The following is a 19,674-nucleotide window of genomic DNA, read 5'->3' as shown; positions in this document are numbered from 1 at the left end:
TATACCCAATTGACATCAAAATTACTCCAACAGCAACTCAAGTTATACCCAATTGACATCAAAATTACTCCAACAGCAATTCAAGTTATACCCAATTGACATCAAAATTACTCCAACAGCAGCTGAAGTTATACCCAATTGACATCAAAATTACTAACTTACCAATATATATTGTTGAACTTGATTTTATTAGTATGCGTGAAAGATCAAGGACAATGGATTCTAATGAAATCTGGAATAATTCAACCTTAAAATAAAAAATCAATATACAACTTTGGCATTGGATAACTTGAACCTGAAAACAATCAACAATAAGCTGCCACCAAGAATTCATACCTATTAGATTGATGCAACAAAGTCAAACATAGTAAGGAATAGTCTTACCTCAGCGCCCAAAAACATAAAAAAGACTAACATTTAAGATTGGAGATAACCTGACAGCGTACAAAATGTATATTAATGGCTAAAATTAATAATTTAATTATTACCTCAAGAAAAATTGAAAAAGAATTATAAACTTATATTAATAGTACAAAATATACAGGCTTCAGACAGTCTGAACCAGCTCCAATGTCAATAAAACCAAACAATACTTCAAAACCTAAAACATTACAAAGGACCACCTAGACAAAGAGGGATCCAAGTCAGATTCGGCTAATGCAATGCTTTATTCCAAATCCTTCAAGAGCTAATCACAGAGTATGAATTTGGAACCTGAATCATTTTGCTTCTGCTTTCTTTTTGCAAGAAGGTATTTATTGTTGCTTTTTACTGAAGTAGAAAGAAGTTAAAACTTAAACGCGTGCACTCCTGTGGTAAGTAAAATGGATTTTGAAGTACATTGAAGCCTTCAAATTTGATCACTGTCGAAGATATCTTCTGTGGTTTCCGGTGCAGCCTGAACGTACACACTTTTCCTCGGCTTCAATCAAGTGAATTCAATTTGAGATAACTTGCTAATTTGTACATGATTACCATTTTCTCTACCATGAAAGCGGTCCTCAATCACGAGCAGCGGGACTGTGCATAACACCCTGGTGTTCTAATTTTTCAAGATATGATAAGCGCTGCTTGTTTGTTACAATGACAGGGAGCTTTTTCAACGCTTTAGTGTAATGTTGCTGATTCAACGGAGTTTGATGAAGAGCTTCCTTCAGGGATAGATCCTCTAGTTTGGGTAAAGAATCATTATCATGTGGATGGACAATCTGCCAGCCAATGTAATCAGAAAGAGTCATGGACAATGGAGAGGCACCTGGCTGAACATCTGCAACCACTGGGAAGTCATGATGTCTACTCGGACTACTACATGGTGTTTGCAGGATGTATGGAGATGAAGATCGAGCCCATAAGGAAGTTTGGTCTTCAGAGGTAGAATTTATGCTCATGGCATCGGAAGATGGGCTTCTGTCAAAGGAGGGATCAGGAAACGCAGGACCTCTGGCCTGGTTGTCTGCATACAAAACATCATCTATTCGGGATAGTATATTGAAAGAAAGGCTCTCCAGCACTCGAGAGTAGCTCTCCAGTATCGATTGACCAACATCCTGTACAACAAACGACAAAAACCATCAGAGCTGGTTTAGAATCCATGATAAATATTATTTGTAATGCTTTCCTAAGCTTATGCCCCCAGCATATTCTGACAATAATCAAAACATAATTATTAAATTTCCATGTCCATATTTCCTTATATTGATGGGAAACAATTTCCATTAGGATTCAAAAACTTGGAATTTGAGTGCATTCAGCCAAAAAAGGCATCAGACCATTCATTATTAGAAAACATAGTTGAAGAAATCATTTTCTCTGATAATATCCTCAATCTGCTACCCCAAAAGATAGTGCAACCATCTCTTCTTGGCCCACGCCACTCTCCAGAGTCCAGATTACATTCTTAGACTCTACCTCGGACATTTCCTATAGTTTGATAATCCAACCAATGCTTCTGATACTACCTCATGATGATTAGCAGGAACGACTACACCTAATTGTTTACATTGGATATCATTTGGATTGTATTCTTTTTAGCTGTTTTGGTATGTTCTCCCATTCTTTCTGTTAATGTTTCTCTACTTCATTTTATTTTAAGTTATTGGACTTCATTGGAGATGCTTTAGCCTTTACGAACCTCCTCTTGACTATTTTATGCTGGTAGTATACAGTCTCAATGACCTGGTTTACTCATTTGTAGACATTAATATAATTTATTTCCTTCTGACCCTTGTGGGAAACACAAAATGCTTGGGTTAGCATCTTGTGACAAGATTATATGTTTTGAGGAAATTAACCATCAGAATGAACAGAATACTGTGCAATCTGAACACCAGAGCAGCATCAATGAATGTCATAGATTATCACCAATGCAAAGTATTGTATTAAAAAAAAGAAAAGTAGTGTATTACAAAAAAGAAAATTGGTGGTGTGATCACCTTGTTATACTGAATTTTGTTCATATCCAGTATTGTCTGTGGAATGCCAGGATATCTCTGCTTGAGTAACAGGAGAAGAGTCTCAGCCCTTTCTCCAAGGACTTCCCGTCTCTCATGAGTGACTGTGGATCCCCAAGAGGATATGGATGGTTTGTTTTCCTTATTGCTCATCTTCCGTTTCCATATAACTATGGAGGCTTCTACTCGATTCTTCAAATCCAGAATGTTTTGTTCTGATGATAAATCCACTGAAGACAAGAGGGCTTCTGGAGAGAATTGATCTGATGTTATATGGCGGTAAATTGTGTCTCCAAGGCTAGCTCTTCCGTTCTGCCAAAACACAAATGGAAGATTATATAATTATTCATAAATCATTTACATGGTCTATTCATCGTGACTGCATATACCGTAACCGAAACTTCAAGAGATATATAACTACCTTTGGTAGTGATTCCAGGTAAACCTCCGGAATCTCCATTTCTGATAAAACCTGAGCATTGATTGCCATTGCTGCCTTCAGTATTTGTTTGAGAGAATCCCTATGATTCAGCAGTAATTTTCTTGTATTGTCTGAGAGACCTCCATGAGGAATTTTTGGAGTGGGAAGCCACCATTTATGATCCTTTCTCTGTTGATTGCCTCTCTCTTTGGATGAGTCAGCCATTGATCTATCCTCGTACCAAAATTCAGTCTCCCTGAATTTCTCCAAAACTTCCTGCATGCCCAGAATGGTAATCAGACAGTGAATTTCTATATAATTTCTTCAAAAGTTTGGAAGGAAATTGAGTTGTAAATCTTACAAGAAGCATTGCATCCAATTTACGCAGTGCTGGGATGTTCATCTGAAGGTCTGACCGCGCTTTGGTGACCATGATCTGGTAAACAACAATTTTTCACCTCTTTACGAATCAGATTATGAATTATTCTAGCCATTATATTATCTAAACCATATACCTCATACAAATAAGACTGATAACTGGTCTGGTACTTGAAGAGAAAAAAAAAAATAGAATTAGATATAGAAGTGAGCAAGGTGACATTATTACCTCCATCTGGGTGCCATCCACTGAGCAGTGACGAGATGGCACCAACTCTACTATATAATCAGTCACAGAGAGTAACCAATCAGTCTCCTTCCGCCACATTGTTTTGCGCTCTGGAGCCAAGGGCTCCAACTTCCATAGATCTCCGAAAATGGCAGCTGCATGTGACTAATTAAGTGAAACAGCCAAAACTGAAAGAAGTTGAAAGCAATTGGATCAAAAGGAAAATTTCCATTATTCCTGGATATATATACCTGACAGATTGGTTATGGCATTGGACAAAGCAAGGGCCGACGAGACACCCTTGCTTCCACCGGACATATCTTCTCCTAGAAGCAACTTGGAAAACCTTTCTTTCATCATCTGAATATCTGCGCAAGAAAACCCCAATTATTCATTCAATAATTAAGAACCAGTGCTCGCTGTATTGTTTCAATCATTAGAAGACCCCAATTTTGTAGAGTTCTCAGATTCCCTATATTACAAGAAAAGTAAAATCTTCCTTCTCATAACCTCAAGATGATCTTCAAATTTAGTCCCTGTTTGAGATTGTGACCATCAAGATTCAGGCATACCATTTTCAGTTTCTGTACTGTTGTCAGAAATTCAGGATTTCATATAGACCAAACCTGGGCAAATCCATTAAAAACTGGAACTTTACAGGCACTTAATGGATTGCAAACTCAACAATATTGGCTTTCAGTGACACGATGAAACTACTCATAAAGGTAAAAAAATATAGGATGTTTATGTTGTGCATGTTTAAGATTTTGATTTATTTGAACGAATGCCTCATTTAGAATGCATGTAAACAGCAGGCAGTTTTTCTTGAATTGTCCTGTGCAGTCCCTGTCTATCTACAAGTAGATATCACGGAATGTTTGCAATTCTCACCTGACAAATGCTGCTCGTTTCTATGCTTCTCCATGCTTTCGTTTCTGTGTCTCTCCATGCTTTCGTTTCTGTGTCTCTCCATGTGTCTGTCCATGCTTTCGTTTCTGTGTCTGTCCATGCTTTCATTTCTGTGTCTCTCCATGCTTTCGTTTCTGTGTTTCTCCATGCTGTGAACTCTCATATCCGGCCTGCTGGATTTCGAGTGAGACCTTTGAGCTTTTCCTGCTAAGGGCCACCCCAAAGATGGCAGAGGACTATTTTTGGCAGACGAATCAGTCATTCCCCCATTGCATTCAACAGCAGTTGAGTCTGATGGATGGCTGGGGATCACTATAGTATCTTCTTCTGAACTATTTACTGATTTCGTGGTTTGATGTCCATCTAACCCAAAATCCTCCAGTTGGAAAACTCCATCGACGAAGACATTGAAAGCAGGGCTTCGTGGGGAAGAATTCAGTTGGTGAACGGATCTGGATCTGGTCACAGCACCTTCAATTCAAAAGCCCAATGGTGAATAAAGAGAAATATCCCAATATACCTATCTGCATTCTGAGATAAAGAGATTCAGTATATTTCAGCATCTGAATTTCCAAGCTTAAAATAGCTTCATTGATTACAGACTGCAAACACTGATGTCAATACCTGTCAGTGACAGACAGTGACATCCTCCCACCCTGAAAAAGTCTTATAATCTTGACTGATAAAGTTCAGGACAAAAACTGCACCTTTCTCATTAATTGGCATACCCATACCATACCAACATAGAAAGACAGGCAGAGCTTGTAGACATTGAAGAATAACTTGGCCTAAGAACGATTAACATCATGGACATGCTACAATTAACATCTATGCACAGGCTACAGAGTCTCTGCCAATTAAACGACTAAGTAATTTTCGCTTGGAGTTATAAATGTGATCCCGAAGAATACCTTCCAGCTCCGAATTGTTGGGTGCCATTCAGATTTTGGCCTGTTTTACATTATTTTTTAACTTGGTTACACCCCGGGTCTCACCTCGCTTCTCCCATTTGCTAATTTGAGGTTGCAGTCACGCATCCAATGCCGCCTGCCCCCTTTATTCGCTTATCGTTGGTGTGTCTTCAGTGCCTTAATTCATAACTTATTGTAATCACCTATCCATCGCCATCGCAGCTTCCATGGCGCCCAAAGAGGACCTCACAGCTTTATTAACACCCACTATGCCAATCTACTTCCAATAAATGGCATTAATCAAACCAAGTAAAATTCAGATGACAGCTTTCAAAAGAAAAATTCCATTAAAAACTGCTCCCGAATCCTGATATTTTGCGTCAAAGTGCTCGATATTCCCTAGAACGTGCACTGGACAACCCAAAAAAATCCGATCATTAACAATCGTGGCATGCACTTGGCGGCGCAATGATTATTTAATTTACAGGACTTCTGGTCATTACACTATTCACTATTTACAGTAATGGCGAGTGATACGTTGCTGGAGTCCTGAAATTGCGGTGGTCGTTGGGAGGGAGTGCCTCTCCCTCCTCCTCCGCCTTTGTATTACCTGCATGGTATCCCGAAAATGTTGGATATTGTTTACCTGGCCCTCTATTTATGGGACAGATTGCCCTCGCCTAATTACACCTGTTCTTGCAAGTTGCTAATCTCCTAACAAACTTCATATTTGAACCAGTAAGACTTCGAACTTTCGATTCACTATATCCTCTATATCCTCTATCAATTTCATGGTATATTTTTACACCTTTTTTGGTTATATGGACATAATCTTTTTTTAATGTACGATTATTTAAAAATCAATAAAAGATATAAATCATGTAATTATAGTTAATGTAAATGATTGTTTTAGATGGTGTAATTATAATTAATGTATTTGACTATCCTAGAGTGAGAAAATTTGAATGTCAACTTTTATTATGATATAATTATAATTAATGCATTTGACTTTTTTTTATATTAGAGATATTAAACATTAATGCCAAATTATATTGAGGTTTAATTATAATATTAATGAGTATTTATTATAAAAAATTTGAAATAATATTGTGTAATAATTAAAAATGCATTTGAACTCTTGAGAGATAGTTAAAATAAAATTAATGCCAGATTATATTGAGGTTTAATTATAATATTAATGAGTATTCATCATAAATTATATAGAAAGTGAAAATAATATTTTGTGATAATTAAAATGTTAATGAATATTAAATAAAAAAGTTTAATTGGTAATAAAATTTTAATACATATTCTTATAATAATAAAATTAAATTTTAACAGAAAATAAAATAATTATCAAAGTTTTATGTTAGTATTTTTGGTTCAAAGTGATATAATGTGATATCAAGGAAGTAAAACTAGGGTGAGGAGCATTATGGACATAGTATTTTTTTAATGTACAATTGTTTTAGAGAGAGAAAAGATATAAATGGTGTAATTATAATTAATGTATTTGACTATCTTAGAGAGAAGAATTGAATGTAAGTTTTATTATGATATAATTATAATGGAGGCATTTTACCTTCTTAGAGATAGTAAAAATTAATGTCAGATTATAGTGATATTTAATTATAATATTAATGAATATCCATCACATAATATTTTGTAATAATTAAATGTTAATGAATATTAAATAAAAAAGTTTAATTGATAATGAAACTTTAATACATATTCTTATGACTATAAAATTGATTTTTAATAGGAAAAAAATAATTATCAAAGTTTTATGTTATTATTTTTGGTTCAAAGTGATATAATGTGATATCAACGAAGTAAAATTAAGGTGAGGAGCATGCCTTTGTGATATTTAATTATAATATTAATGAGTATTCGTCACAAAAATTATATAGAAAGTGAAAATAATATTTTGTGATAATTAAAATATTAATGAATATTAAATACAAAAGTTCAATTGATAATAAAATTTTAATACATATTCTTATGATTATAAAATTGATTTTTAATAGAAAAAATAATTATCAAAGTTTTATGTTATTATTTTTGGTTCAAAGTGATATAATGTGATATCAAGGAAGTAAAACTAGGGTGAGGAGCATGTCTTTGTCATCAAACCGAGCTTTAGTCGTGGCAACCCTACCTTACACCTACCCAATGCATGATTTATCGAAGATTTCAAATAACCATAACATCAAGCATTCAATCCCAGATATGACAATGCTCTAGGTAACTCGAGAAGTGTTTAAGCAAGGCAACATGCCTGTTTCAGATAGAAATCCACTTATTTTTCCCTTGTTGAAAAGATGTCTAACCAATACGGCTCTCTTACTGCTATGTTTTGTTGTTGTTTCCTTCTTATCGCCAGGGGAACTCTAGGTCCCCTTGGCATGACCTCCCTTGTGACTCACCGCCTATAATCACTCTAGAAAACTCAATGCCGAAAAATTGATGTCGAACACTTGCAAAGATGGGCTAGTCAGCTCGAAATTCAAATGCTTCTACAAGAAAGGGTAGGTAGAAGGTTTGTGGTGGTAGTTTATAGAGTATTGAATGCAAACCAGTGGGTCACAAACCATCTCCATCTCCCCCAACTCTATGCATCGTCTAAGGCAGTTCACCCTATTGTTGCATCCCAATTTTCATTTAAGATCTCTTTTAGGTTTGTCTAGTGCATTGGTTCTTGTTAACTTTGGGATAATTGTTTTCTAGTGACTTGTTATTTCTTACCCTATTCCTTTTGTTCCCCTTCAGTTGTATCCGCTCCAAGGTTACAACATGGGTTCTCACTGATTGTTTATCCTCCATGGAAACCCTCTGCACTCATTTGAATCTTCATTTTGACCTTCCACCTCTCTACACTCAACTTTTGGTCCACCTCCTATGTAATCATCACATCCTTTTTCCTTCCACCTCATTGTCCCTTGTTTCTCTAACCCAGTTTGCAATGCCACACTAGCAAGAATGTTGTTGATGTGGCTCTTCCTCTCGAGGAGAAGGTAGTCCTTGTGCCCTCCAAAGAGTCGAAGAAGTTTCTCAAAGATATCATGACACAACACTAAACCGTATACATTTGGAAATTCACCAAGCCTCTTCAGAAGTTATGGCTAAAAGGGAGGAGCACTCTGATTATGAAAGACTTGAATATGTAGTTGATTGGCTACCTAATCCAAGGCATAACTGAAGGAGTATACATATGCTAAGTAGATATCTATTGGCATATGAAAGCTCTCATGGATAAGGCCCTCTTAGAAAGAAATTAAGCTAAAAGAGAATTATCTCACTATATGGATCATATACAAGGCAAGCATAAAGTGATGTTTCTAGAGCACTGTGATATGGCCCTCAAACTTGCAAGAATTGAAGAATTGTTTACCAAAGGGAAAGGACATATCTCTCCAAGCACTCTAGCTACTCCCATTGATGTCTCAACCTCTACCTGATTACTCTCATGGTTATAGTTTTGGATCATAGCAACTCTTCATGGAGCATTTATATGTTCTCAACTATGTTTTAGACAACATCAAAAATATTGCCTAATTTTTTTGTTACTTTTTGGATAAAGATATTGCTCTTTTGTTACTAATATGCTTACTCTAGTGACAAAAAATAAATTTGATGTTATTGATCATATTATTAATTAATTAATTACAAAATACAAAATATTTTTTATAATATACTATTATAACTAAATTTTAATTAAATTAATTAATAAAATTGACAATCAACACTATATATATATATATTCTTATATATATATATATATATATATATATATATATATATATATATATATATATATATAATTTTCTATATATATATATATATAATTCTTTTATATATATATATATATAATTTTTATATATATATATATATATATATAATTCTTTTATATATATAATTTTATAAATTTAGTATATCTTTTATATAGATTAGGTTACTACGGAGAATTTCAACCTTGGATTTCTTAATTTACATAATACTTCATATCACAAAGATTGTCAATTAAACAAGGTATTTTTTAAGGATTCAAATTTTATGCCTATTTGTAGTAGTATAGGCAACTATTCTAGTCTAAAACATCATATGTATAGAGTGGAGGCCAGTATTCTATAAAAAAATATGTAATTTACTATTAAAATTGGTAAAAAATTTTGCCAATATTAGCTATTCAATTATATATATGAAAAAATACATGATTTTTTAACCAAATAAACTAATATTTTTTTCATAAAATGTGAAAAAAAAAACAATTGAGAACCCTAAAATTTTCCATACAATCGAGGACAATTTATATAAAAATTATAAAAGTTTTATTGTAGTTTAAATTTTTTAATAAAATAATGTAGTTGATTTAAATTTAGATCAGATTAAATTATAAATATAAAAATGTTAAACTTTTATATGTTTACATTTAAATAATATGTTAAATTATAATTAAGATTAATATTTAGTTTCTTCATTGGATGGGATATAGTAGTTTTTGTTTTTGTTTTTGTAAATAATATTTATGTTGAAATCACATTTTTGATTTTGGAGTAAGCTCTAGAATTATTAATTTTGTATGAGTTTGTCTCTCTTATAAAGAAAGGAAACAAGTTAGACCCAAGATTTAGAGACATGAATACAAAAACCACTCTATAAACTATAAAAGTGACAATAAGTTTACCACTTACAATGTACATGGAACAATTTCAAAGGGCTTAGGTGCATTTGCAAATATAGCCAATGATAGTTATCCACACTATCAATTGACCATTAAACTAGCACATCTACATCATTTACATTAATAATATAATAGATGATGAATACCGAAGAGATCATCATTAATATTATTGAGAAAATAGACATTTCTTGCCCACCAACAGTATAGACATATTTAATTGACATCTTTAAATATTTAATTAAGTGTCAATTACTAGCACATTCATAAAAATTAAACAATTGATCTAACTAAACATTTTTCTCATAATACATCTCACATTGTCAAGATGTAAAAAATCACAAAAATTAATTACATTACGACTTTATTTTAAATTATTATTATAATTATGTAATGGGAGTGACTTTGCATAGGGATGCAATGAACACGGTGGGTGTCTACCACCCCAATGATCCTCTTGGCAATTAAACGCATGGTAGCAATGAACGAGGTGGGTTTCTACCACCCCAATAATCCTCTTGGCAATTAAACGCATGGTAGTGTGGTACCTGTGTGACATGCACCCTCGTGTGAGAATCAAAGTCATGGTAATGCGACATTTGCTTTATTTTATGATGTACATGTTGGTTTATGGAGCTGAATGTTGGGTCCCTATAATATTAGTGATTACCCCATTACTATTATAGTTATACCCCTTATTTATATTGTTGTGCCCCTATTACCCCCATATTGTTATTTCTGTGCCCCATAGAATCCCTCTATTGTTATTTTTGTGGCTTTATATTATTATTGTTAGGTCGGCTGGATTATATTGTGACTCCTTAGACTCCTATATATAGAAAGGAGGTTTTGTCATTTGAATCATCGAAGAATTGTTCATTTATGTAATGTAAAGGAGGTTGCCCCCTCGAAGAGGCTGAATTCTAAGGCGTTGATCTATCTTTTCTATCTTTTATTGAGCTGGTTTCATAACATTTGGTATCAGAGCTTTGGATTCTAGGGTTTCACTGCTCCAAACAGGTCATCGTGGAATTTTCGCTATAACTTTTTTCTGTGACGTTTCAGAAGTCGCAAAAAAAAACCCATTTGAGAAGAAATCGCGCTGAACCTTGGGTCCGAATTTCAGAGCTTTTTGCGTGATATTTTCGGAGATATGATCTGAGGAAGTTGGTCTTTTTGCAGACTCCTGAATTACATTCAAAACAGGTGACCTGGGGAAAATTGTCATAACTTTCTCTCTGTGAATCAGATTGAAATTTCGTAAGAAGGTATAGAAAGAGGACGAACTGTAGTTTCTTGTATATCTTTTTCAGAACCAAATATCAAAAAATTGTACACGTGGCACTTCATACAACTTCGCTCTTCTGGAAAGGTCTATAATCAGGTCATCTTGGGAGATTGTGCATAACTCTTTCTTGGAGAATCCAATTTGGATCAGATTGGTGGCATTGGAAAGAGGACACAGAGAGCTACTATAGATCACAAATTCAGAACTAGATGATTGGAAAGTACAGAGATACATCAGAGGCAATATCGAGCTCCTACAAAGTGAAAAAAGGTGTGTAGATTTTTTAAAATTTTTGCTTAAGCTTGGTTTGAAAATTTATTTTGAAGGAATTCAAAGGGCATAGTAGAGCATTATTATCGGTAACTGATGCCTCGAGGAAAGAAAATGCAAACACCTAGTAAGGAACCTGAAAGCTCTAGCATGACTCATGAAGAAGAGGAAGAAATGCTACATGATATATCAAAATTACAAGAACAAGTGCAACAAATGTCACGCTCACAAAAGTTAACAGATGCTAAGATAAATGGTGTGGAAGCTAAGATGGACAATTTGAAGATAGATTTGAACACAAATTTGAAGACAGATTTGACAAATTTTCTACAAGAAATACTTACTAATGGTGAAAAGGTAGTAAAGGAAACTCATGATGAGAACAAAAGAAATGTTAATCATGATTCCATAGACGCTAATGTTGGATCGAAGAATCACCATATTCCAAAAATCGATATGAGGAAGTTTGATGGCAAGGATCCCGCCACATGGATATTACAGATGGAGCAATTCTTCGATCTCAATAATGTGCAAAACGCACAAAAGGTACGTATGGCAACTGTATATTTGGAACCAAATCAGTTTGTATGGTATCAATGGCTTTGTTCTCGTAAACAATTTATCACTTGGGCAATTTTTACGGAAGAATTGATAGCACATTATGAGGATACAAAAAGCAACACTTTTTTTAGCCAATTGATAAGTCTCAAACAAAAGGGTTCAATAATGGAGCACATTGAGGAGTTCCAAAAATTGAACATAAGGGTAAAAGATATTCCAGAGGAGCATAGGATTGATGTGTTCATAGGGTCTTTAAAGGATAATATCCAACATGATGTTCGCCTTTGGGAACCTGATTCATTAGAGAAGGCATTCAGGTTAGCAAGAAAAATGGAAAGCAAAATTATGGCAACTAGGAAGCATACCACTCACAACTATAAAGACGGAAGTGTTGTTGCCCCTAGTCTTCCACAACCTACAAGGTTGACACCACAACAATTGGAAGAAAAAAGAGCAAAAGGGCTTTGTTACAATTGTGATAGCAAATACACAAAAGGTCATAAGTGTGCTGAGAAGAAATTATTCTACATAGATTGTGAAGAGGAAGAAGAAAAGGAGCAAGAAAGGTCAAAAGAAGAGGATATATTCCAGGAACAAAGCCTAGATGAAGAACAAATAAATCCGACCATATCTTGTAATGCATTGGCAGGAATTACCACTCCTCAAACCATCAAGATAGAAGGACAAATCAAGAAGAAAAAGGTAATAGTGTTGATTGATTCAGGAAGCACCCACAATTTTATTCATTGTAGGGTAGCAAAAGAATTGAATTGCTTCCTATATCCAGCACCAGAGTGTCAAGTGATGATTGCAAATGGAGGAACAATAAATTGCTCTGGAAAGTGCCATAATATCAAGCTATCCATGGGAGAATATGTATTGACTAGCCCAATGCTTTCCATTCCAATGGGAGGTGTCGATGTTGTACTAGGAGTCCAATGGCTACAATCCTTGGGTACAATAGCTTTTAATTTTCAAGAACTTTTCATCAAATTTTCTACAGAAGGAAAGGAAGTTGAATTAAGGGGTATTGCAGGGAAACCAGGAAAGATAATCAGCTCTAATGGCATGACAAAGCTTCTAAAAAAGGAGCAAAGAGGTGTAATTGCACAATTATGTTCGCTAGATGTTTCCACATTGAATCATCTATTTCTCCAGATCTCCAAAAAGTCCTGGACAATCATTCCAAGGTATTTGAGACTCCCAAAGGTCTCCCACCTATGCGTGATCATGATCATGCTATTCATCTGATTCCAGGAAGTGTTCCTCCAAACATCAGGCCGTACAGATATCCCTATGTCCAAAAAAGTGAAATTGAACGTATGGTTGCAGAAATGCTAGAGGCTGGTATAATTCAACCGAGTCAAAGTTCTTTCTCAGCTCCAGTAGTATTGGTGCACAAGAAGGATGGATCATGGCGCATGTGTCCGGATTATAGGGAGCTCAACAAGCTCACTATTAAAGATAAGTTCCCCATTCCTGTCATTGATGAATTACTGGATGAATTGCATGGATCAATTTACTTCACCAAGTTGGATCTTTGTTCGGGATATCATCAAATCAGAATGAAGATTGAAGACATTCCGAAAACGGCATTTAGAACTCATGAGGGTCATTATGAATTTTTGGTCATGCCTTTTGGCCTTACCAATGCACCTTCAACATTTCAAGGTTTGATGAATTCAATTTTCAAACCATTCCTTAGAAAATTTGTGTTAGTATTTTTTGATGATATACTAATCTACAGCAAGTCTTGGAAGGATCATGTTGAACATGTTGACAGGGTGCTACAACTATTGGAGGAGAAACAATTATATGCAAAAAGATCCAAATGTTTCTTTGGAGTCCAAGAGGTGGAATATTTGGGTCATATTGTATCTCATGAAGGAGTTAAGGTAGACCCTAGCAAAATTAAAGCCATTAAGGAATGGAAAATCCCCACATCCATAAAGCATCTGCGAGGATTTCTTGGGTTGACAGGGTATTATCGCAAGTTTGTTAAGAATTATGGGAGAATAGCAGCACCTCTAACAACATTATTGAAGAAAGATTCATTTTCATGGACTCCAGAAGCAACAAAGGCCTTTGAACATCTTAAAGAGGCAATGTGCCAAGCACCAGTCTTAGCTACACCAGACTTCACAAAAACCTTTATTGTGGAATGTGATGCTTCAGGAAATGGAATTGGTGCTGTTCTAATGCAAGATGAAAGACCCATTGCTTTTGAAAGTCGTCCAATCAAGGGAAAGTTTTTAAGCAAAGCTATTTATGAGAAGGAAATGTTGGCAATACTCCATGCACTTAAGAAATGGCGACCCTACCTAATGGGAAGACACTTCAAGGTAAAAACGGATCATGATAGCCTTAAATACTTTTTAGAACAAAGATTATCCTCTGAAGAGCAACAAAAGTGGGTCACAAAGATGTTGGGTTATGACTTTGAAATCATCTACAAAAAAGGGAAGCAAAATGTGGTGGCAGATGCACTCTCAAGAAAGGATGAGGATGTGGAAGCATTGTTGTGTGCCATTTCTATTATCCAACCAGATTGGATAAACGAAGCAAGGGAGGAATGGAAGAATGACGAAGAAGTGTGGGCACTTATTCGAAAGCTACAACAAGATTCCAGTACTTCTGATACATTTAGCTGGAAAAATGATTCGTTATGGTACAAAGATCGCTTATACCTCTGTAAGAATTCCCAGCTAAAACAAAAGATTCTTATGGAATTGCACACTTCTCCCTTAGGAGGGCACTCAGGATTTTTAAAAACTTACCACAGGGTTAAGAAGGAATTTTTTTGGGATGGCCTTAAATCAGATATTCAAAAGTTTGTGGCGGAATGTTTGGTTTGCCAACAAAATAAAGTTGAAACAATTAAGACACCGGGTCTATTACAACCTTTATCCATTCCAAGCCAATGTTGGGAGGAGGTTTCAATGGATTTTATCACAGGTTTACCCAAGTCTGAGGGAAAGAGTGTCATCATGGTGGTAGTTGACAGACTTACCAAGTATGCACACTTTTGTGCATTATCACATCCATTTAAAGCCAGTACAGTTTCTACTGCATTTATGGAAACAGTTCAAAAGCTACATGGAAACCCAAAGATTATTGTAAGTGACAGAGATCCATTTTCACTGGAAATTTTTGGACAGAATTATTTTCTTGTCTTGGTACTCAGTTAGCTCATAGCTCATCTTATCATCCTCAATCTGATGGGCAAACTGAGATAGTAAACAAATGTTTGGAAGGATATCTTCGTTGCTTTGTATCTGATAAACAGACACAATGGGTCAAATGGTTGCCTCTGGCTGAATGGTGGTATAACACCTCCTTCCATACAGCAACAAAAATGACCCCATTTATGGCACTTTATGGGTATCAACCACCATCCATCACATCATATTTAAGAGAAAATTCTAAGGTTCAGGCAGTGGAACATCACATCGAACATCAACAACAAGTCCTCCAACTCTTAAAGGATAACCTCGTGTTGGCACAAAATAGAATGAAACAACAGGCAGATCAACATCGCAGTGAAAGAAGTTTTGATGTAGGTGATTGGGTATTCCTACGGCTACAACCATATAAGCAAATGTCCCTAAAGCAAGCTAAGAAGGATAATAAATTATCACCAAAGTATTATGGTCCGTACAAGGTGTTGCAAAAGATTGGTACTATGGCATACAAATTGGAGCTTCCTGCAGCTTCTCGATTGCACCCAGTTTTCCATGTTTCATGTTTAAAGAAGGTTATAGGTGACAAGCTCCCAATTCAAACAATATTGCCAGAACTTGACGAGGAAGGAAAAATTATATTGGAACCGGAAGCAGTCACAGAAACAAGAACTCGACAGCTACGAAATCGATCAATTTCAGAGTATCTTATCAAGTGGAAGAACTTATCCGCTGAAGATTCCACATGGGAGGATGAGAATTTTATGCAGAAGTTCCAGAATTACTCAAGCGTTGAGGACAACACTTTTTTGAAGGAGAGGGGCATGTTGGGTCCCTATAATACTAGTGATTACCCCATTACTATTATAGTTATACCCCTTATTTATATTGTTGTGCCCCTATTACCCCCATATTGTTATTTCTGTGCCCCATAGAATCCCTCTATTGTTATTTTTGTGGCTTTATATTATTATTGTTAGGTCGGCTGGATTATATTGTGACTCCTTAGACTCCTATATATAGAAAGGAGGTTTTGTCATTTGAATCATCGAAGAATTGTTCATTTATGTAATGTAAAGGAGGTTTCCCCCTCGAAGAGGCTGAATTCTAAGGCGTTGATCTATCTTTTCTATCTTTTCTTGAGCTGGTTTCATAACACTGAAGCACGGTGGCATGGAAGGAAGCCTATTTGCTAGCTGTGGGTGGCAAAGTCTGGTATGGGGTGGACATGGGGGCGTATTCTACTTTCCTTTGTTAAGTAGGGCATGGAGGGTAACATAGATGGTGATATGTGCATCTTGCGAGGTCTTGTGAAGGGGAATATTTGTTGTGTGTGGGGAGATAAGAGCAAAGGGATGTTGGCTCAATGAAAGTTTAGTTGGGATCCAAGAATAAGGTGTTGTTGCTTGAAGCTACTTGGAGAATTAACTAACAGAGTTTACCAAACTCTGTTGTAGGAACATTGGTTATGTTCTTGCCTTCATTTTGGATACCCCATGTCTAGAATGAGGTAAGAATTCATGGTTCCCTTCGTTGCTCAGTCCCTTTCTTATCTGAATTCTTTGGTTGCACTAGTATTTTACGGGGGCATGGGTTACAGATTGACACTCTTAGTAGATTGAACTCTATGCAAGTTCTGGGTTATTGGGGGCTTGTTATTTTACTAGAGGACTGAGGAGCTTAGACAGGGAGATTTGCGCCCGACCTCTCCACTTTCTGGCTTGGTAAGCTTTTCGACCCTTAATAGTGTACTTTCCTGGTGCTTTTTGGTGTGGGATTTAGAGTTGAATTTGTGTTTTTTTACTATCCCTTTGCACTTGTTTGGAGGTCTTGTGTTTGCAATATTTCTTTGGGTTAATTCTATCGATGGTGGAATTGTTGGTTATTATGGGTGGACCCTGGTCTCACTTTATTGGCAATGACATTAGACTATTCCTGTGTCAGCTTGTAGTGGTTGGACCAACCTCGAAGGGGACCTTTGGGTTGTTTTCAACAATGGTTAGCAGTGAATGTGTTTGTGGCTTTAAGCATTGGTGGATGGTGTCTCCGTGTGTTCTGTAGGATCCATATCTATGGGGAAATTGAGTTATATTCTGGGTGTGTTGTTTGGAGAAGCGACGTCATTAGTCTGGTAGTGGCCCGGTTGGCATTGCCTTGCCAATGTGGATGGGTGCTTAGAGCTGTGGGGAAAGAGGGAAATGCAGGGGGAACTTGAAGGAAGATCACAATCAGGGTGACGCCATCAACTTGGTTCCCACTCAACAATTTGTCACGATGGTTCGCCCCCCTCCACTAGATGATATTGGCAGTGTTTTGAGTTAGATTACTTTCACTTTGGATCAACTCAGCATGTCTCACCATGATGATTGTAATTCTATTATAAATTTTAAGAATAACCCTCAGTGTAACTAGTGGCAAATGTTTGATAGATTAGCTAGCTTGACGTGAGGGGCAGAGGTGCATTTAAGAGAAGCTGGATCAACTTAATGGTAGACTGGCCCATATGGATAAGCACATCCATTGTGATTTCAAAACTCCTCCATCTCCTAGCACGGGACCAGACCACCCTGCTTTGATCAACTCCTCTGATTTCTAATGATTGTTGGCTATACTTGAGCTTGCAGGTGTTTTGGTATCATTTTCCTTTCCAGTTTTCGTTCATTGTTATCTTGGGAACTTGCAATGTGTTTGGGTTTACACTTGCTAGCCAATAAATCTAGTAAGCGTGAGGCTAGTAAGATTTTGAGAAATTGTATTTGAAATATAATCTTCCCTCATTAAAAACTTCTTCATTCAAAACAAAAATATATATTATTATAATTATTATTAATATTAATTAATACAGAAATTAATATATCAATTAAACATCTATATATTTAACAAAACACATAACCAAACTTATAATTATAATGTTTTTAAGTTTATAACTTTTTTTTAATAAAATTATAACTTACAAATATCAAAAATCCAAAAAATGATAATTATAATTTATATAATATTTTTTTAAATTAATAATTATGATTAAAAAATAGAAATAAATATTTTAAAAATAAAAATTAATCACTATTAAAATATCTCATAAATATTTTATTTAATAATTATTAATAATTAAATTAAAGCTATTGAAATTCTAAAATAGTGGTTTTCATAGGACAGTAGTGAGGTATTTGAAACGGTGGTGGGAGTTTACCGCGATGCACTACGCATGATGGTAACCGAGATGCGATCGAAAGGACTAGTGATGCAAGACGTGCATTAAACAATACACACGTCTGCCTCTATATTATCTTCAAATTATTTTGGTTTCATGGGAATATGATCGAGGAATTAATTTTGTTTTTGACTATATATATAATATTTCAGGTTTTTATATTAGCATATTAAATTTTTATAATGTTTTTATTGGGAATGATATCTTTTTCTCTATTTTTCTAATTTTAATTTTTTCCCTTTTCTTTTAATTGTATTATTTTTACGATTTCGAAGACAATAATTCAGCGACTACTCTTTTTTAAAAAGAAATGTACTTCCCTCTCTATTTTTAGAAATAGATATATGTTGCCAGAGCACACCTATTCTATCAATAAACAAATAGATATTTTCAAGTTATAACTTCTACTTACCAAAATTGAACTCCAAAACGAAAAATTATTTATTAAAAAAAACAAGAACAACGTTAACTGTGTGGGATAAGCACAGGGAGTACGTGCGTGGATAAGTTTGGAATGCGTGTGTTGGCATTAGTTGGCACATGATCACCTGTTGGCTGTTTCACATAATACATAGTGTCACCACATGCGCAGACTAAGTAACTGCCAAACTCACATATATATTTTCTGCTACGATGAAATTAATTTGTGTTGGGGTGCCGCTGAATCGTGTCGTGTTGTCATCTACAGAAAGGCCAACTGTAAAAAAAACGAGAGAGCTCACGAGGAGCAGAATAATTGGGCGGCGGAGAGGCAAGTAAGGATTGGCCACTTCACCGAGTAACGCGTTTATGAATGTTTGGCTGTAAGACAAATGAATGCTACAACTATAAATGCACAAACTTTTCTCCTTGGAAGTTATGGAATGTACCCAACACAGCGTGAATGTTATGGAATGAAACCAACAAAACCTTGAGGTTTGTTCCCTACATTTCTTTCCTGCAGTTTTATTTTCTAAAAAAAAGTTACTATTATTTTTGTTTGGATTGTAAATTTTAAGAATATTTAGAAATTTAATATTAGTTTAGTTGAGTTTGGAAATTTTTTTAAGAATAGTTTTAATTCTTTCAAAATGGTTTTTATCTTCGAATTTTTTCATGAAATTTGAGTTTCAATGTGGAGACTAGACCTCCACAAACCAATTAGTCTACATCGTGGAGACTAGATCCCCACAAACCAATTAGTCTACAC

The 19,674-nt window shown here is 35.3% G+C and overlaps 1 protein-coding gene across 1 annotated transcript; it reads right to left on the bottom strand.

Annotated features, from left to right (window-relative positions):
* Positions 1 to 499: 499 nt before the first annotated feature.
* On the bottom strand, positions 500 to 5,985 carry LOC149168118 (rop guanine nucleotide exchange factor 9-like). Its single transcript, XM_089428127.1, has 8 exons — positions 5,299 to 5,985; positions 4,370 to 4,858; positions 3,730 to 3,846; positions 3,479 to 3,633; positions 3,233 to 3,307; positions 2,872 to 3,147; positions 2,433 to 2,762; positions 500 to 1,547 (listed from the first exon to the last, which is right to left on the bottom strand). Exons 1-8 carry the CDS (start codon positions 5,324 to 5,326, stop codon positions 1,002 to 1,004), a joined length of 2,016 nt encoding a protein of 671 aa, XP_089284253.1. The 5' UTR covers positions 5,327 to 5,985; the 3' UTR covers positions 500 to 1,001.
* Between the last annotated feature and the right edge of the window lie 13,689 nt (positions 5,986 to 19,674).

The sequence above is a fragment of the Pinus tabuliformis genome, chromosome 4_2 (genome assembly GCF_031772625.1).
Source record: "Pinus tabuliformis cultivar Carrire ecotype Pingquan chromosome 4_2, CPIR1, whole genome shotgun sequence".
Classification (NCBI taxonomy): domain Eukaryota; kingdom Viridiplantae; phylum Streptophyta; class Pinopsida; order Pinales; family Pinaceae; genus Pinus; species Pinus tabuliformis.
This window is presented reverse-complemented; position numbering and strand designations above follow the sequence as displayed.